The sequence below is a fragment of the Hippocampus comes genome, unplaced genomic scaffold (genome assembly GCF_001891065.2).
Source record: "Hippocampus comes isolate QL1 unplaced genomic scaffold, H_comes_QL1_v1.1 scaffold87, whole genome shotgun sequence".
Lineage (NCBI taxonomy): Eukaryota > Metazoa > Chordata > Actinopteri > Syngnathiformes > Syngnathidae > Hippocampus > Hippocampus comes.
In genome coordinates, this window is record NW_017805739.1 from 61,711 (window position 1) to 80,940 (window position 19,230).

The 19,230-nt window shown below is 42.9% G+C and overlaps 4 protein-coding genes across 11 annotated transcripts in view; 3 read left to right on the forward strand and 1 right to left on the reverse strand.

Moving 5' to 3' along the window:
- Positions 1 to 9,064, reverse strand: part of zc3h12ab (zinc finger CCCH-type containing 12Ab) — a 13,477-nt gene extending 4,413 nt beyond the window's left edge. Inside the window, exons 1-5 of one of the 5 annotated variants that reach the window (XM_019883235.1) lie at positions 8,987 to 9,064; positions 7,262 to 7,345; positions 3,950 to 4,452; positions 1,225 to 1,364; positions 193 to 427 (exon numbers count right to left, since the gene is read on the reverse strand). In XM_019883235.1, coding sequence (XP_019738794.1) covers positions 193 to 427; positions 1,225 to 1,364; positions 3,950 to 4,320 — 746 coding nt within the window. In that variant the 5' untranslated portion in view covers positions 4,321 to 4,452; positions 7,262 to 7,345; positions 8,987 to 9,064. Of the gene's footprint in view, positions 1 to 192; positions 428 to 1,224; positions 1,365 to 3,949; positions 4,453 to 5,645; positions 5,803 to 7,261; positions 7,346 to 8,986 lie in introns of those variants that run through there. The other 4 variants (XM_019883238.1, XM_019883236.1, XM_019883234.1 and 1 more) reach the window with 4 other exon arrangements.
- Positions 5,922 to 9,885, forward strand: oscp1a (organic solute carrier partner 1a). 3 transcript variants are annotated; one of them, XM_019883240.1, is made up of 11 exons: positions 5,922 to 6,453; positions 6,573 to 6,608; positions 6,785 to 6,939; positions 7,109 to 7,276; positions 8,154 to 8,234; positions 8,320 to 8,423; positions 8,515 to 8,643; positions 8,743 to 8,791; positions 9,003 to 9,148; positions 9,487 to 9,544; positions 9,617 to 9,885. In XM_019883240.1, exons 1-11 carry the CDS (start codon positions 6,342 to 6,344, stop codon positions 9,746 to 9,748), a joined length of 1,170 nt encoding a protein of 389 aa, XP_019738799.1. In that variant the 5' UTR covers positions 5,922 to 6,341; the 3' UTR covers positions 9,749 to 9,885. The 3 variants fall into 3 exon arrangements, with proteins under 3 accessions (XP_019738799.1, XP_019738801.1, XP_019738800.1); XM_019883242.1 differs by lacking the exon at positions 7,109 to 7,276; XM_019883241.1 differs by lacking the exon at positions 6,573 to 6,608.
- A 125-nt stretch (positions 9,886 to 10,010) lies between these two features.
- Positions 10,011 to 11,352, forward strand: lsm10 (LSM10, U7 small nuclear RNA associated). The gene is made up of 2 exons (XM_019883245.1): positions 10,011 to 10,109; positions 10,844 to 11,352. Exon 2 carries the CDS (start codon positions 10,850 to 10,852, stop codon positions 11,255 to 11,257), a length of 408 nt encoding a protein of 135 aa, XP_019738804.1. The 5' UTR covers positions 10,011 to 10,109; positions 10,844 to 10,849; the 3' UTR covers positions 11,258 to 11,352.
- A 2,234-nt stretch (positions 11,353 to 13,586) lies between these two features.
- Positions 13,587 to 17,755, forward strand: eva1bb (eva-1 homolog Bb (C. elegans)). Of its 2 annotated transcripts, XM_019883244.1 has the most exons (4): positions 13,587 to 13,987; positions 15,700 to 15,851; positions 16,553 to 16,995; positions 17,033 to 17,755. In XM_019883244.1, the coding sequence occupies exons 2-3, from the start codon at positions 15,779 to 15,781 to the stop codon at positions 16,981 to 16,983; spliced, it is 504 nt and encodes a 167-aa protein (XP_019738803.1). In that variant the 5' UTR covers positions 13,587 to 13,987; positions 15,700 to 15,778; the 3' UTR covers positions 16,984 to 16,995; positions 17,033 to 17,755. The 2 variants fall into 2 exon arrangements, with proteins under 2 accessions (XP_019738803.1, XP_019738802.1); XM_019883243.1 differs by having other exon boundaries at positions 16,553 to 17,755.
- Positions 17,756 to 19,230: the final 1,475 nt, after the last annotated feature.

The window sequence follows — 19,230 nt, forward strand, 5'->3', positions numbered from 1 at the left end:
CACACACACACACACACACACACACACACACACACACACACACACACACACACACACACACACACACACACACACACACACACACAAAGAAAAACATGCAAATCCTGAACCTCGAAGTGTACCTAATGAAATATATGTGGAGTGTTTTTTTTTTTTTCCCCCCCACTGACTTGAATGATACGAAGAACTCACTTGTCATTCACAAAGGAGTACATAAGCAGCCTCTCCTCGATGCAACTTTTCCACTCGGGCTTGTCGACTTGCAGGTCGCGGTAGACGTCGTTGGACACGATGACGCCGCCCGTGTCGAAGGCCAGCTGGACGATGAACTTGTCGTCGTTGCAGACCACCCGCTTGTGCCCCACGCGGCGCGACGGCGTGAACGTCAGGTACTTCTTCCTCTCCAGATCGGCAAGGATTTTCTGATCTGCACAGCAAACGTTGCGCGAGTTCAACATTCACTTTTAAGCCTTTCAAGCACCAATAACGCTCTCGTTACACAATCAGATTTTTTTGGGTCAAACCTGATCATTCAGTTGTGGTCAATCGTGATTTACATTTATTCCAAACAGTGACAACTGTTTAGTTTCGGGCTTGCTGTTGTCTACTTTTGTCAGACGAAAGAAGAATCTAAGCAGAAGTGACCCTCTCTGGTGGCGTAACTTTCACAATATTCCATTTTTTTTTCTTTTTTTCTCATCGAAATTTTATTTGACGGCATATTTTAATTTCACATCTTCAGAAAACCAAGAGTCACTTACGGGGGAAGCAACAATGTTGTTCCAATTAAACAACAGATGCAGAACAATGCATCTCATGTTTTGTAACATATATGCGTGTGCCAACAATAATTCGACAACAGGGCACAACTAACAATTACCACGCGTTCGCAATAAAACACCCTGCCAAGGTTCTGCTTCTCTTCACTCCTTTATAAATCATGAGAAAAAAAAAAAGAAAAGACGGGGAAAAGTAATAAACATGTATTTGGATTAATATCGAAATGGAAACGACAACTGCATTAAAGGGCCACTTTTTTTACTGCTTGACATTGGCTTCAAAGATACAGTATATCTCTTCATAATGGACGATTCAATATGCACCTCGATACAGCTGCCAGCATAGGAGAGGTGGTTTGTTCCACTGTGATGAAATCTTGGGTTTACTCCAAACAAGGTTAAAAAACAAGCAGCAATAAATCAAAACGATCTCCCATCGTCTTACCTGAAATTGGAACATCGGGTCTTGGCTGCTCTTTCCTCCAGGAGGGAACAAACACGGTGACAGCTGTGTGGCCTCGCTCCAAGAAAAAATCGACTGCCAACTGGATCCCCATACAAGAGAACACTTCCTTGTTCCCATGGCTGATTAGAAAAAAAAAAAAAAAAAAAAAAAAAAAAACAACAATTCAGTTTGTTCAGAATGAAGGTCAGGCATGCCACACCTTCATAAAAATTGCAGCGCGCAACCCATTTCTGATTTTTGTGCTCGAAATTTCACATGGGAAGAGATTAAAATCACACACACACACACACACACACACACACACACACACACACACACACACACACACACACACGCACACACACACACAAAGATATTTCGGAGGCTACCGGTTGCAGTCATTGGGTGTGCTGCCTTTCTGTGTCAGACTCCCCACGATTTGCTTTTTCATATACAGGTACAAAAGAAATTCTAAACGTAGTTAAGTAGAATAAAGCCCACCTCTATCGCGGGCTACGGGTTTATTTCGCAGTTTGGGATATTCCAGTTTTATTACTATTTCGGTCTGACGCTTGTTTGTATCGGATGTAATTGCACTTTCCACCACTAGATGGGGGGCACACAGCAGGTGTAAATGTGAAATAAGAAGAACGCAACAGGAAGCACTATTCCAACATAGACAAATTTTTCCATCCATTTTCCAATCTGCTTTATCCTCGCAAGGGTCGCGGGGGGTACTGGAGCCTATCCCAGCCATCTTGGGGCAGTAGGCGGGGGACACCCTGAACCGGTTACCAGCCAATCGCAGGGCACACAGAGACGAACAACCATCCGCGCTCACACTCACACCGCGGGACAATTTAGACTCTAAATTGTAGAGTGTTCAATCAGCCTGCCGTGCATGTTTTTGGAATGTGGGAGGAAACCGGAGTACCCGGAGAAAATCCACGCCGGCCCGGGGAGAACATGCAAACTCCACACAGGGAGGCCGAAGCGGGAATTGAACCTTTGCACTGTGAGGTCGACGTGCTAACCACTGGATCACCGATAGCATTTTTTTTTTTTGTCATATCCTGTAATCCTCCTTTTTACGCCAACAAAAAGCAGCGGTTGTAGGTTCATTGGGCATAATTATTGACGCATAATGTAAGATTACAAGTTCAATTTGTTAGCTTGGGAAAAAAAAAATTGGGATTTGTTGACTGTTGAGATCCATTTGCACCGAGTCTCAACCATGGTAACGAAACTATTTAAAGTAGTATCTCAAGGCACCAACGTATTTGGGTTGTGCCCAAGATCATTTCAGATGTCTGGTATGATAACTACAGGTAACAGTTCTGGATCACACTTTTTTTTTTTTTTTTTTGAAAATGTCAGCACAAAAGCAAGCCAAGTACTTATTTGGCCAGACAATAGAATGCAGTCCGGCTGGTTCCTGAGAAATCTCTGCGCTGATTTGCATATTCAAGCTTCGACTCTCTTACCTGCACAGACATGCCTGACACACACCCATGCATGCAAAGCCACATAATGGGTAAAATAAAGGGCAAGCGTGTACTCGGTCGTCATTCCTCAGGCGCTGTATATGCAAAACATTGGAGAACTTTAAATGACTTTGTGGAAGTCGAGACTCTGGCTTTCAAGATTGCATAAGGCGAGAGATGGCAGCGTTGTGTAACCGCTCATCACGGTATTATTTTATGATCACGAGTTAGCACGGTACACATGGTGAGATGAACTCACCTCTTCGTTACGACCCTTACAAGCACGAGGAGTATATCTTTTTCCATGGTGGAGGATTAAAAAGTTTTTATAAACCCTTTCAGGGGCAGCGGTCACTACAGTGGACAGCTTATCGTGTTATCAGGTTACAGGGTGCAGGAAAGCGTTAATGCTATTAGCCAAAGGGTTATTGTTTCAGCGCTTCTTTTTTTTTGGGGTTAGTAAACAGTAGAATGTAATTTTTTAAAAATGGAGAAAAAAAATGAATTTGAATTCACCAGTGAGTCTTTTAGAATCAATCAGTGTTTTGTTTACGATCCTACTCTAGAACACAGTCGGTTACACACACACACACGCACACACACACACACACACACACACACACACACGACCACAAATAGGTTGGCATGTGAGTGAGCGCATGTAGAAAACACAATTCATTGTCGCTTTCAAATCAGGCATAAAAACACCTTTTCCATTTGTTGTCTTCTTCACGACAACGACAATCATTCGGAATTGGATTCAAGTGCACCGAAAGCCTTTTTTTTTTTGTTTTTGCTTGAACTCCATACTTGCTTGCCGATGAACTTTGAGTCAAGGACGTTTGCGTGAATGAGTGTGAAAAGAGTCAACACGAGGTTTCGTGGGGAAGTCGAAGAGGTGTCTGAGGGAGCCGTATCACCTCCACAAATGAGAAACATTGCATTGTGAAGCGGAAACTCAGTGTGGATGTGGCATAAGTCGTTTCATTTTTCAATGTTTTCATAAGTCAATTTCTCCAAGTGGTAACAATAGCCAATGAACCATATAAAGGGAATTGCAAAGCACTAAAGTGCCACTTGACAGAAGCTAAATGAACCCTTTCACGCACCCTGTAACCTGACAACACGATAAACTGTCCACTGTAGTCACCGCTGTCCCTCAAAGGGTTAAGATCATATTTGCTTTATTTCACATTTCGGAATCACGCTTGACAATTTGCCAATAACAATTAAGTTCTCACCTCATGGCTACGTTACTCCCATCGATGACAATGGGCCTCAGAGCGTCTTTATCATCGCCGCCGTCCTTTCTGGTTGGAGAACCAAGCGGTGACGTCCCGGTGGACTCCGTGGACGGGATGGTATCTTGGGTCAACGGTATCGACAAGGTGGTGAGGGGCTCCTGCCAGAAACTCGGGTCAGCTTTCATCCGAACCAGCTCTCCGAGAACTTGATTTCTGTCTGTTTCGGGGCCGTACTTCTTCAGCACAACTTTGACTTGCGCCGTGGAGTAGCCCAGCTTGTGGAAGAAGTCCAGCTGGGCCTCGAGGTGCTGATGGCTCGGAGAGGGGTCAGACTCGTCTGGAGAAGGCGTAAACCCAGTGGGCTCCATCGTGTCACAGGCAGGACGAGATGAGAGGACCCATCAGGTTGAATTGCTTTCTGACAATTGGGGAGTGGAGTCCACTGATGCGTAATTTAAACGATCATCCTCGTTTCATGGGTGCAGCCTGTTCATTCCTACCTGTTGGGGGAAAAAAAAAAACACAGCGGAACATTTATTTGCAATACAAGAATATTTATCTTCGTTATTTATGGAAAAAAAAACATGACATAAATCTCGTAACACAAACATAGATCATGAATAGCTGATCATAACATGTTCAAAAAGAAGACGGAAGATGTCTAATCTTATGTTCGCCTTCCACCTTATCTGTATCCATTATGAATTTACATACTTCTATCAAGACATACACAGAATATTCTAATATTCAGTACATTTTCTGACCCGTAGCTACAGTATGGTCCCAATAAGTAGTTAGCCCTAATATACACTAGCTTTAGCAATAAGCTATTCAAATAATTAATACGCATGTCAATCATAAACAAGAGACCTTCATTTTTTTTTTTTTTTTGCATTTCTTCGAGGACTGGTTTATGCTTGGACGTTGAAGATTTGCATTTCGTCTGCTCCACATTTTCACACCACAGAGGGGAAACACGAAAGCATTTCGTTGGTGCGTGTGAGCACTTGAAGTTAAATGAGATTTTGCCCTCAAATACAAATAAAGAAATCAATCAAATCTATCTTCCCCCCAAAAAATACAAATAATAATCCTGATATGCCCCATCAGAAGATTCTGACTCTCTTGCAATGGGTTTGCGTGGTGAAGAAATCCAATGTAATTTAATTCATCTAATGTACAACTTATTTTTGCTGCATTTATACTTTGACTGATATGTTTCCATTTTTTCCACTGAAATTAATCGATAATGTATTTTTACCAAACATTTTTTTTACTGTGCTCAGTTCGTAAGTAATAATCTCAAGAATTGCTGCAGTTTCCTTCAGCAACGGCAACATTAATGACTAAGTCATCCAAGTGGAAAACTGATTCGAATCTCTACAAAATATCTTCTCTTCGACAGACGCAGTTAGTGTTAGAGAGCTACATCTCTAACGGTGCCAAAAACCGGACACCTATTTTATAGTTCTTATATCTTAATACCGGGCAGGTGTACCTAATGAAGGGGCCAGTAAGTCTGTTCCTTCGAACAAGATCATATCGAGACTAACGTGATCAAAGAAGAGCAGGAGACTCACGCGGAATCTTTTTTCGCCATTTCTTTTGTCAGATAAAACAGAAGCAAACGGTAGGTACACGTTGACAAATAATAAATACTTAAAAACCTCATCTGTTTAACAAACAGACAGACTAACCTTTTGAGACGAGCCCTGGAAAGTGCACACGAGATCTGTGAATTTTTTTTTCCTCGTCAAACTCCAAGAAGCCTTTCTCCGAAGACGAAAGTGATCCAATTGATTTGCTTTGTGCTGAAAGGACAGTTTTTGTTTCCCCAATCTTGCACTCAAATCGCAACGGAATGATCTCCACTGAGGATTGCCTGCCCCCTATCGACAAGAACGAGAACTGCAGGATCGTACACGTAAAACAAAACCAAACAAAAACATGTCAACTAATGTTTGGGATATTACAGTTTTAGTACTACGATCTGGTTAGTTAATATGTATTTTTAGACAGTGGGGTTAACTAAATATGGCTTCCAGTCGACAAAAGGCACTGGTATATAAACAATGTTAAACTTAACTGATAAGACAATACCAGCCATCAACATTTTCTTTCCCCCCCCAATCAAAATTTCAACCTAATTGCATCGCATTAGGTCATAGCCAGGATATGTGGTCATTGCACACCGGCCAATGAGGATGAGCGAGGCTGTGGCTGATCCTCATCCTGACCACCTGTTCCATCTTAAAGGTTTTCTGCAGAGGCATGCTTAGAGAAGAGTGTGGAGGGAAAAAAGCAGCAGCCTGCTACAGAAAACATGTCCTTAAAAAGAGATCTGACGTTCAAGTAGTTGAATTGTCTGTAGCCAGACTGATTTTGCAGGATGTCAATGAGAACTCTCCCCCTGGTTTTTATTAACCTTGGTGGGGAGATGCTTTACATACTGGACCAGCGCCTGCACGCTCACAGCACTTCTGAGGACAAGTCTGAGAAGGGTAGGTTGAAAACTTCTGACAGTTTTTCACTCTTGGCGCTGTTATAATGTATGCGAGATGTTTTTAGCAATTTTTTTTAATTGTATAATTGTTTTTCTTTTGTCTTTTTCTTTGGAAAGCTGCAGGAGTGTGGTCTGAAAATGACAGAAAAAGAGGTACAGGCAATACGCTAAAGCAGGGGTTCACTAGCTTTAGCTTAGGAGTCCGTAAAATGGTGTCGTATGAGTGCATTCCGTCACACTGCCTTCAATATAGCAAAGTATCCCATGTTCAGTTTTGCCATCACCGAGAGATGATCAACTTCTGTGTTTCCATCCCTCCCCATTGACAGTGATGAACGACATCGTCGGGACCATGTTCAGTCAAGCCTTCATGGATGAAATTCTGAAACCTCAGCTGTTGTATTCACACAGGACGATGAAAGTCGTCCTGACTCGCTTGGCGCACGTCTCGATCATGAAGTTGAATGCGGTCAGCATGGAGAAGGTAACGGAACACCAAGGCGAGATGACAATCATGAACACGCTCTTCAAAGAAATTCATCTTTGACAGGGGCGATGAAAACCGACCATGAACACAAATGAACAACAAGTAGAATGGGGAAAGAAATGCACACTTCCCAGGATAAACATACGTTTGGTCTATTTTCAAACAGCTCTACGAGCTGATGCTCATGGCCTTCAAGTATCAAGTCTTCCTCTGTCCACGCCCGAAGGACTTGCTGCTCATCTCGTACAATCACATCGACACCATCAGGGGATTTGTGAAAGACACCCCGGCAGTTCTCAACAAAGTGGACGAGACTCACAGAAAGATCATCGAGGTAGACCTGATCCAGTCAATCCAGAAAATATTCGAGACCCATTTGCTGCCGGCTGGAATAGTTGAAAATCTGCGACAGAGAGGACAAAACAAATTTATTCTTATCAAAACACATCCAGACTGATTAAAACACAATTTTGAAGGTATTTCTTAATGCTTGTTTTCACTTGAACTTTTCTAAAAAGAGGTGAAGTGTGCTTGCTTCAAGCTCCCTGTTAGCGTTTACTGTGAAAGTGACACATTAAACTTCGAGGAATCAAACGTAAACAGCCAAACGTTCGACCAAACCATTTAATTTTGGGTAACGGAAGACCACTAGCTTAATGCTAATATATACAATTTGAAAGATTGCCTCAGGAAATTTAGCATAGATGTTACGATAGCTGTAAACTTTTCAAATAATGGCTTTTTGAACACACACAAAAAGCATGAACATATAGAAATATAGTCTACAATGTTGTCTTGTAAGTTTCATTTCCGGAAAATGTCGAGCTTTGCCACCATTTTGTGACATCGTGATAGCTGTAAACCTTCAAATAACGGCTTTTTGAACACACACAAAAAGCATGAACGTATAGAAATATAGTCTACAATGTAGTCTTGTAAGTTTCATTTGCAGAAAATGTCGAGCTTTGCCACCATTTTGTGACATCGAGTTTATACAGTAAGTGCCACGGAACTGCTATATGCGGAAGTGAGTTGAGGAGCCTCGTTTCGAAAAAAAAAGTTGGCATTTGCATCTTGTGGCATCTATAAGCAATTCTAAACCTTTTGAGCGGCGTCAATTACTTGCGGATTTCCCCTATAGTGTACTACGACTGCGTCCGTGGCTGTCGGTTGACAGTATGTAACATTCATGAGATTTCTTTCTGATCTAGATCTACTCGTCTATGACTGCGGGTGAATTCCAGCTTCTCCGTCAAACTCTGCTCACGTTCTTACAGGACACGCACATCTGCGTGAGTGCCTCGCAATCTAAATCATTGCTGTAAAGAAATTAGATTAAAACACTGTGTCGTTCACAAACTGTCTCTACGGATTCAGGTATCCATTTTCCTCAAAAACAAAATCCAGAATCCCAATGGGCGTTTCGCCCTGTCAACCTCGGGCCCAGTACCTCACGGAATGGACGTTCCCGGGGTCATTCGGTGAGAACGTATTATTTGTACTGTAGAATTTCTTTACATTCCTTTGGACCATTTAATCCAAAAACGCATCGCCTCCATCATGTCTATGTAGGATATTTGACAGGAAGGGACGAGAAATGCGACAGAGGCGCTTCGCATCGGGGGGAAGTTACAGCCACCCGACGAAAGATGCATCATTTGGCCTGCATGGGGACCGAGTCATCAAATTGGGCGTGAACATGTTGTGCACCTCTGGCCATGTTTAATTGTCTTTTTTTTTTTTTAAATCCATGTGTGGCTAACACTTTTTTTTTCTTTTGCTGTGTTTTATTAACTAAAGGTACAACGTAAATCTCAGAGGGGAATCATCCAAAGTTCCCTCAGTGAAGGTATTGTAACAGTAAAACTTTACTCGGAATATGTCATTCTACATTACATTACATTCATAGAATCCTGTATGTGCCGCCCTTGATCAATATCGTATGGATACTTCTGAAAAGAAGTCAACACACTCGAGTTTGATACCTGTGCTCAATATTAGCATTTTTTTGGACCCGTCTTTCTACTATAAATGTCTTTCTTACCTTCATGATGCCACAGATGGATGCTTCTCCCAACCCATTGGCGAAAGAAGAGCTCAATTTGCTGGCCTGTCTGATGGGCACCGTTGAGATTGAGAACGCGTCCGGTTGTGAAACTGGCTTTCAGATCAACTTGCTTGCCTCAGCCCAAGAAGAGGAGGAAGGGTATGCATTTTATTTCTGTCATTTATCCATCCATCCATTTTCTAATCCGCTTATCCTCACGAGGGTCGCGGGTGTGCCGGAGCCTATCCCAGCTGTTTTCGGGCAGTTGGCGGGGTACACCCGGAAATGGTTGCCAGCCAATCACACAACATACATGCTCACAACCACACCCAGGGACAATTTTGAGCATTCTATTTGCCTGCCATGCATATTTTTTGGAATGTGGGAGGAAACCGGAGTACCCGGAGAAAACCCACGCAGGCACAGGGAGAACATGCAAACCCCACAGAGGTAGCGTCATTTATCCATCATATTTTGTATTTTATTTTATTGAATAGGGGAGCTTCAGGTGGAGCCGATGAGTCATTTGAAGTGATAAATATACAAGCCCTGAAGGTAAATATGGATATCCTTCGCGGGTTTCTCGAACTGCCACATGATTGATTTTTTTTTTTTTTTTTTTTCCAGGATGAACATTCCACAACTCAGCTGGCTCAAATCGCCAAACTTTTTGTTGAACAAGAGGAGACATCAAATAATGTGAATAGCAATAAGGGAGATGATCTGCTGGCTATGATGGATGACCTTGGACCCTTGTAACATGTTAATTGTGGCATCAAACCACACTTCACTGGAGTGTATCCCAGCTAAACACATGATTACATAAATTATTTAAAGAAAGTTCTAATTTATTGCAGTCCACACTATTCTTTTTAAATAATAAAATATTGATTGTGGATTATTGTTTTTTTTATTACTTCCTTTGGAAAATTAATAAATACGCAATATTGTTTATTTTAAACACCGATCCACCGAGATTCTGCTAGTAGCCTGCAGGGGGCAGTGTTGTCTCGTCTGAACAAAAGTATCAAACGTCATCACGTTACGTCTTCTGTATCCGGAAGTGTTTTGCATTCTCCCGCGAAGGCGTTGGTATTTTTCAAATGGATTAAAACCGAAGGTAAATCTTCCATATTGAACATACATCGATCGACAAAATAGTCATTTCTTTGTTGACCTTTTCGTTGCATGATTTCAATCACCGAAAAACCGTGCAGAAAAACGTTTTTTTTTGCGGCGTTTCTCGAACTTTTTAAACCAAGTAACAACTAAAAATCTACGAAGCTTTCCATTACAGCCATCATATGATCAACAATAAAATACAATAACCAGAAGGCCAAAAAACGCGACCGAGATTTTCGTCCTAAAAAGTGTATTTATTGCAAGCCACTGTGACATTATGTCCAGTTTGAACATTAACATTTCGTTTAAATATAGGAAAAATATGTGTTATAATGTATTTAAATAAATCAATTAAAACTGTACGGCACATAAATATTTATTTACTTCCCAGTGTACTCAATACATTAATTCCCTTGACCTCACCTAAATTTTTGAATGCACAAGCTAAAATTTTAAACGTCTCAGTACTTTTTGCAGAACTTGCTGTTCTCGAATGATGAGCTGAACGGCAAAATTCCTAACAGGTGTTTAATCCAGCCAACATTACAATTTAGGATGGTAATGAGATGAGAGCTTCTGTCAGTGTAAAGCCCAGTAGTGGATGCTCGACAGCTAATCACTATGTCCAGGGAAGTTGATCTGGCTATTCTCGTGCTGTTTGGTTCAAGAAGTGTTTACGCGTCCCACTGGTGCTAAATCATAGAACTTATCAAACCTCGAACCTTCTTGCAGGCGGTCATGGAGTCAGAGAGCACTGAGGCCCCGCTGTCAAGCCAAGCGGAGAGTTTCAGCTCCATTCGGGAGCGCACCATCGCGGAGAACAGCATGGTGGTGCTCCTGCAGGGCCTGCGGGGCGAGGTGACCACAGTGGACCTGAGGAACGAGAGCACAGCACGGGGCCGGGTGATCAACGTGGATGCGTTCATGAACGTACGCTTGGAGGAGGTGCTCTATCGTGACCCCAAGGGGCGCCTCACGAAGCTGCAGGATCTCTTCATCACCGGTAGAAACATCCGCTATGTTCATATCCCTGACCACATGGACATCATGAAGACTATACAGGGTCAGTTGGCGAAGATCCACCGTGTCCGCAATTTTGCCAAAGAAGGAGGCGGCAGGAAGGAGTACGGCAAGAAGACAAATTAATTGAACTCCGTCCCAACGACATGGAGCTGTTGTAGTGTTTTGTTTTTCTGATGTTGTGGCTTTACCTATCATGACTGAAAATAAAGCCTTACTGATCGTGAATGATGGATTTTTTTTTTAATTAGCTCTTTAAAGTCTGACAGATGTGCTTCAATGCGTATGTCAGTTAATAATTGGATGTTTAGCCCTCCCGTTAGATTGTGTGGTCAAATTGACCCATTACAGCTGAGTTTAAAACTCTCGTAAAAAATATTTCAAAATAACACTCCTTGAAATTATTTTAATATATGTGGTACACCCGATATGAAGTGTACCCTTGCCAGATTTTTGTAACATGTGACCGATTACCTGTACAAGTCAATTGAAAAAAAAATATATCATTTGGAAAGGGAAAGTAAAAATCAACAACTGTGACGATGTGGTTGCACATGTGTGCACACCCTTTAATAACTGGAATGTGGTCATGTTTCGAACTGGCCAATCACATTCCAACTCATGTTCAAAGGGAGCCAGCACACATCTGCCAACATTTTAAGTGCCTAACTAAAGTTCGGATGTTCTAGTAGGCTCTTCTTGAAGCTCACCAGACCTACAGTGAAGCATAATGGCGAATAGGCGCTACGAAGGAAGTGGAAAGAATTACGAACAGTGCATTGTTAATACAAAACTTCTCTTAGAAAGCCTACAAGAACATCTGTGGAGGGTTAATCAGAGACACTTTAAATCGTGTCTGCTGTGTAGACTTTTTATATCCATTTTATGTTGTTTTTAATAATTAATCATCCAGACCCATGAATAGTTTGAATGTACCATATGGTTAAAATGTAAATGAAGTAGGAAAGTTTTTCTTATGACGTCACAAAAGCCCTTTGTGAATCCAAAGTGGAAATATTACAATGAGGAGAGAGGATGGGCGTGTCCACCATTTTGCTCTCGCTCACGGACATTAAGCGTTTGCCGGCGTGCGCCACAGAGCCCGTCTGTCCGCGAAATCGTTTGGCGAGCGCCCGCACACCAAGGAAAACATTCGTCACGGTGGTTGCCACTCTGGTGCGCGACAAAAAAAAAAAAAACAAATAAGCAGTTGGGTTTCTACAGCTTGGAATTTTCACTGACATTCCAGCTGAGTGCATAGTTGACTTGTCAGTCACTCCAGCTGCATCCAATTCGCGAGATGGGCCCCATGGAAAAGGAGCGGTAGCAGCCCGGTGAAAGGAAGAGAGTGTTTCCCTTGGAAACTGCTGGTCGCAACGTCCTCCCAATACCCAAGTATGAATGGGAATTTGAGGAATTTGCAAGAAGGGTGATGTTATTCCTGCCGGGTGTCAGGAAGAGGGCAGGCCCTGACAAAACACAGATGCAGCTGGGACACATCAACCCCCGGCTCGAAAGATGTCATTTCAAAACTTAAATCGAGGGCATTATGCGTCCAAAAAATGTGTGTGCTTCTACTTACATACATCTCCCCCCCCCCCCCACACCTTCCTTCTGGCTGTTTACTTTCAAACTAACCTTGAGATTGTGCAAATGACAAAAAGGCCACATAATGAAAGCTTACGGTTGATGCCGAACCACATCAACCGCGTTGCTCAACTCAGAATAGAACTTGACACAGGCTCAATCACGTAAACAATCCCTGAATCTCCTCATACTCTTCCACAAAAACACTCACCACAAAAACAAAAACAAAAAAAAAAATCAAATGAGATCCAATACAATGTCCAGCTAAAAATGGATTGTCAGGCTGCTGTTAAAGAGTCTCCAGACTGTCCAGTATGCTGCTACTACTACACTGCTGCTGCTTAATTTAATTTTTTTTCTTTTTTAGATTTTTACAGTGTGCTTGTTGTGCCCTCACTTGGGGGGGTGAACCTCGTGAGGCACCAGCGAGAGTCGTACTGGGTGTGGGACCCGGGAGGGGGGCAAGTCCCTGACGGGGGCTGATTGCACTCTCTTACAGGAGCTGCTGTAGACCACGGCTCACAGCCAGACACTCCCACACAGAATGTTTGAATCAAAAAAAGTACAAAAAGTGTGATGCAGCATTAAGTAAAGTTGAAAACGATTCCATTTCGGGGCTGTAATTAGGATCCCTTCTGGAGTACATGTTCTAAATCATCTCCCACATTTAATCAACAAGCACCACCTGCTCGTCTGAGCTACTCCAGGCTTGGATAATACATCCTGGGACAGCACAGCTTTTTTTCTCTCCCTTCCTCGATTAAAATACAAAGAGCTCAATTAATCCATGATCCCCCCCCCCCCCCCCCCCCCCGGCAAGCGTCAGCAGCGGGGCCCGGTGCCCAAAACAGTCGACAAGCTATTTCCTGTTCCACCCTCCTGGCTCTCCAGTGAACAGACGGGTGGTGTGTTTTGCAACGAGCGGTGAGCGCACACATCACCTCATTCTGATCAGCAACGGGCCAGCAACTTGGAAGCAAGCGGAGTGGCTTTGTGTGCGTTCGTACCTGCAGGGAACTACACGAGGGCTTAGAAGGAAGGACTTGAGTTTCATCAGGAGTGGAATTGACTAGGTGTCCTCCCACTGAAGATGAGTGGGAGTGGATGTTAGAACTCTTGGAGCAGCGATATCATCTCTTTTGTGGCGGCTGGTGTCATCTCACTGCTTTCCTGCGGGGGAACAATGACATGTCACTCTTTGCACATGTGGACTTGTACATCTGCAGTGGACATTTAATCGCAGAGCACCGATGCTTATCAGGAACTACGGTGAGTGATCTGCTGAAGCTTTTTAAAGGTGATTTCCAGGGGCGGCAAACAAACTCTGGACTTAAGCCGAATTACCGATTCAACTATTGTAACTGAAGTAAAAGTCACGCTGCCTAAATTTATGGGGGAAAAAAAAATTATATAAAGAAAAAGAATGATCCATGTATTCATTTTCTGTAGTGCTTGTCCACATATTTTGACTGAATTTATTCATTAGCATTTGCGGGGCTTGGGGTCTTTTATTACAGTTCCTCTGAGGTTTTATTTGGTTTTCAAATTGCCTGGAGGACTGGATCAAATAAGAGACCCTGTTTTAGGCAATTAACAACCAACAGGTTCCTCGCAAAGCAGTCTTACGGTTCCTCATTGATTTCTTGTAAAGGCAACTTGAAACCAAACGCGCTCAACATTCAAGTAATTTCCCACGTGTGTTTTTATTAATACTGCTGCCCCTCTAGTCTGTTGTTGAAAACAACAAGATGGATTGCCGTAAAGTACCGAGACTTGTTGTCAGGGCCTCCTGCTTTCATCTTAAATGGGATTATCCGGGCAGGAAATGTGGGAGGGTTGTTTTATGGGGTCACATAAACAGCTACAGCTGCCCTTTCTCAGAGCGCGGAGGTTAACATGACGCTAGTGGGCTAGCCTGGAATCGCTGGCTGTTTCATTTGTCTGCCCAACATTGTGTAAAAATGGACATTTGTCTCCGTCTGGTATTTGTGTCAAGCGCTTCCTGCTCGGGCAACCGCTAACTGCCTGTTTGTGCCACTCGGCATAAAAATACACTTGTTGAGGGAACAACAAAAAAATGCGTTTTACATTGGGGGCTTTATATTTGACATGCAGCAACCTGTAATTATTTTAAAAGCAAGTTGAAAAAGTTCAGAGTTGGATAATTGGGGGGGGGGCAGTATCTGGACAACAGAACACAAGACAGGATGCTAGCTTAGCTTTGCCCACCTTTAAAGTTATCTAAAAAACACTTTGTAACCATGAATTAGGGTATTGGGTTAAATGAAGGTTTCAAGAACGTTGTTGACCAACAATTATTGTGATAATGCCAGAACACTATAATCAGGGAAAGGTTTTGTGGGGGTCTGCCAAGAATCATGAGGATAAAGATCAGGGTGGGTGAGTGAGTCAAGCTAGCTGATGGCAGCAACTGGAACAAGGGTCGAATTTTGTTCTCCGTAGCAAGAAAACCCAAGAGGGAAAACGTTTTGGCTCCCATGTACTCTGTTATTTTAATGATGTGGGCATTGTGAGGGGCTGGGAAACCAGCCCTCGTGTTTACATTAAACTTAACTGGAACCGTGGGACCGTTGAGTGATGGTGCTATTTACATAATTCCCCCCCCATTTGGGGCAAAAAGTGGTCGCTGGGAAAAAGTCTCAGACAGCAGCTAAAATCCCTAACCACTGTTTTTGGAGATATATATATTAAAAACATTGGGCTAGCCGTCACCGTTACTGTGTGAAACAAGAGCCAAAGCGTAGCTGTTTGACACCGGAAAATGGAAATGAGTCCCCCCGGGCGGTGATGTCAAAAATATAAACATCCCTCATTAGTTAAGCCCCATGTCGCTGCTCGAGGCCGAAGATAAACACAATGTTTTTGGTCCCCAGTGCTGGCCAGAATGTCTACGCCCCCGGTTTAAAAGTTTTTCAAAGAGAATGAGCGTCTAACTCTTTGCATGTGATTTTATCCGACAGGAGCACAGGGTTCCCGGAGTTCAGCGCCTAATAAAAAGCAAAGATCGTGGAGATGCTAGAAACTTCAAGCAGCTGTTAAATGAGAATGGAGCCTATTAGGAAAGACATGGAGCTGCTCAGCAACAGCATGGCAACATACGCGCACATAAAAGGTAACGTCAAATAATGTTCCACACGGATCCCCACGATGCAGGCTGGCGACGGCCTTTTTGAAACCGAAAGCTACTCTATTCACGACTGTACTCTAGCCTGTGAAACAAATAAATCCAGCAATGACTGTGAAAGTGTCGGCATGACCTGAGATGGTGTCCAAGTTGAGGGTTTTCATGTGAAAAGGCTGGAGGATCCAAGTACAGGGAAGCAGGGAGTTTAAAAAAAGGGGGCGGGGGACTACAAGGAACGTTGTCATTAAAAATAACTGATACATTCTAACCAAACAAAAAGGAAACCAAAACACCACTACAGGAACAATGAAGTGACAACGGTGACATGACCAGCGACACCAACATGGAGGAACGACAAACCGACACAGACTGACAGAAAATAAGCCACACCTGGAAAAGTGGTTGAGCCAGCTGATTGGTTGACACACGAGACCGGGCTGATGAGAACAGGTGGAAATGGAAAAAAACTCATGAGTATGACAGCACATGAAAACGGAACACGAGACAAAAAAAAAACAACCAAAACATTTTAGAAACCATCAATAGCGATACTAAAGAAAATCAATTTTGTTATCAAACAGTTCAATCGAGCTGATTCTGAAGGCCTGTGGCTGATTCGGTTGACTCCGGCAACACACAGATGCTGAAAAAAAAAAAAAGATGGTTATTCATTATGTTTGTCCATCCAGCCAACCCGGAGAGCTTCGCCCTCTATTTCATGATGGGCGTTTGTTTCGGCCTGCTCATGGCACTTTGCCTCCTGGTGGCCGGCATCACCTGCAGGTCACGCCGCCGCGTCGCCAGGCCTGCTCCGTCCCCCGAGAGGAGGCAGCTTAAGGAGTCCAGCGAGGAAGAGGAGGAGGCGGAGGAGGATGAGAGCATAGCGGAGGAAGAGGAAGTGGAAGGGAGCCATAAAATGACTCTGGTCCAGACGGACGACCGAAGCAGGCAGTCCGACGGCACGCTGAAGAGCGTCGACGTCTTCGCCTCGGTCGAAGAGCTGGAAAAGGCCCGACGTCTGGAGGAGAGGGAGCGCATTGTCAGGGAGATATGGAGGAACGGACAGCCCGACATCCTCGTCACTGGGACCGGTACTATCGGACGGGTCCATTACCACTAAGGTCCCAAACGGCTGCGGCCAAACATTTGAACTGCAGATGTGGACAACACTTTATCATGTATTTTCAAAAGGGGTATAATAGGCATTTTTCTTTCAATTTCAACACATCTGTGAGATACTCTCAAAACACCCCGAAAATCAATAATTGTAGTACATTCATAAACTACGCTGTGTGTATGTGGCACACGGGCATATCACCGAACACAAACTTCCTCCAACAAACTCGCACGAACAAGTCACACTTATCTAACGCAAATCTGCGCATCCTTCAAACTCAGCGCAGCTCCGCTTACCTTTTGTCTCGAGTTTAATGAGCAGCGATGTCACACCTGTGGAAGATGTCCATATTTCTGCAATCAAAGGTATCTCAAGTGTCGTCATTTGAAAATGGATTTGGATCTTCGCCAAGATTATCTATCACGTCATGGGCGGGAATACTCCGCCATGGGTTGGGTTATGTAAATTAGCCCCATTGTCACTTTGGGGGCGGTGGGGGGTGGGGGCGCAAATACTTTCAGAAACAGACTGATGACTTCGTATTTACTTGGTTGGTTCATTTTACATTTGATGATTGGTCAGACGCAAGTACTTTATAGAAACCATTAAAAAGTGTATTTCCCATAATCTGTTGAATCAACGAGAATAGTTTGCATACAATTGTTATCGCGATCACATTTTAGAAATAAAAAGACAGTCATGGAAGTGTTTTTGTCGATGTTTCTCCATACAAAGCAATCTCTGTCTTGACTGAATAAAATTATTAGAACGTGTGTAAAATGAAGTCAATTGACAGTTTTATATACACACGTTGCGACATTTTTTTTTTTTTTGCTACGCGCTTTCGTTCCGTAGGGACGATAATTCCGTTTTAAAATAAACACTTTCGCGGTTTTATTTTCCACGGGCCATTGTGCGACACCGACATAAATCATTGTTGCAAAATAATAAAGCAATGTTTTGTTTGTACGTTTATTGACGTCCTTCCTTGTCAGGTCGAATTTCTTTCTCGTTGTTGTTGGGCCATTTGGCACATTTTGGGAGTGCTTATCGTTGCTGCGTAGCTTAAATTGGTTTGTGATTTTCGTTTCTGTTCTGCTAAAGAAACACACGCCAAAATTTGAAATGGACATTCAGATCCGTGGTTTGAAATACATTTAGCTTGGCATCGAAAACGGAAATGAATCCTAAAATACCTTTTTTTTTACTGTGAATCAAGGATAAAAAAAAATAATAAAAAAAAGGAACAATTATCTGTGGGCCTCTGACCACCCGGCAAAATAAATTCAACGGTCACTTTCCGGGTATGTTTCTCACAGCAGAAACTTCCTGCCATGTTTTCCCAACGTTCCCACCGACTGGTGTCACTGACACTCTTGTGTTTCTCTTTCCACACAATTCCCAGCAGCCTCCCAACAACGTGGCTCTCTAGTAAAGACACGTCTGTTTTGCTCTATGAAAGGGCCATTTAGTTTACTCATACTGTCCATGTGTTGAGCTTCCCAGAGTGGATCCGAGCAAAGTCTGGAGAGGGGAGTCGATTTTCTGTTGGTTCCCTCCAAGCACCTCGCCATAAAAAGGTTCATTATGCAAGTAAGTGAGGCGCCTGGTTGTCATGTTTTGACTACCAGAGGCTGAAGTAAAGGAGCGATTGTCATGTGGACAGAAAACACCGCAAAAAATGAAGCACTCGTGGTGCTTTCTGACAATTGATTGGTTAATGTGTTTTGTGTGACTGTGAGCGCTTAGTGAAGGGGAAATGATGATGAAACATATTTTAAAAGAATGGATTCTATGTTTCTCTGCAAACTTGATTTGGGCGTTTGGGGCGGTTGGTGGACAAAGTTTGAATTTGTAACATATGTTGTGTATATTTTTGCCCATTTTTAATATCCATCTTACATATAGGATGTGATTAGACACTTGACCCAACGTGAGCTGAATATTTAATTTTTCTCATCTTTGTCCCAAACATAACTCTTACAACCAGTTTCCTAAATCAAAGAAAATGACATTTATTGAAAATTAAAAGACAAAACATGACAGCTCTTCAAACAATATAAAAGTTGTCAGCTTCCTACTACTCAGAAAACAAACAAAAAGAAAGAACCGCAATCACACCGTTGCGTCGTGTACATGCAATACGGACAATCAGCTCGAAAGTAGTTCTTAAAACATCTCGCCTCTTCTTTTTCACGTCCGCTTTTAGGACGAGTTGAAACTGACACTTAAAATGATTGATCATCTTAT

Excerpts from the sequence above, each read along its gene's own strand:
- oscp1a (XM_019883240.1), top strand. The coding sequence starts at position 6,342 with ATGTCAATGAGAACTCTCCCCCTGGTTTTTATTAACCTTGGTGGGGAG. Across the intron at positions 8,644-8,742 it reads ATCAAATTGGGCGTGAACAT|GTACAACGTAAATCTCAGAG; the intron begins GTTGTGCACCTC and ends TATTAACTAAAG. Across the intron at positions 9,545-9,616 it reads TAAATATACAAGCCCTGAAG|GATGAACATTCCACAACTCA; the intron begins GTAAATATGGAT and ends TTTTTTTTCCAG.
- lsm10 (XM_019883245.1), top strand. The coding sequence starts at position 10,850 with ATGGAGTCAGAGAGCACTGAGGCCCCGCTGTCAAGCCAAGCGGAGAGT.
- eva1bb (XM_019883243.1), top strand. The coding sequence starts at position 15,779 with ATGAGAATGGAGCCTATTAGGAAAGACATGGAGCTGCTCAGCAACAGC. Across the intron at positions 15,852-16,552 it reads AACATACGCGCACATAAAAG|CCAACCCGGAGAGCTTCGCC; the intron begins GTAACGTCAAAT and ends TTGTCCATCCAG.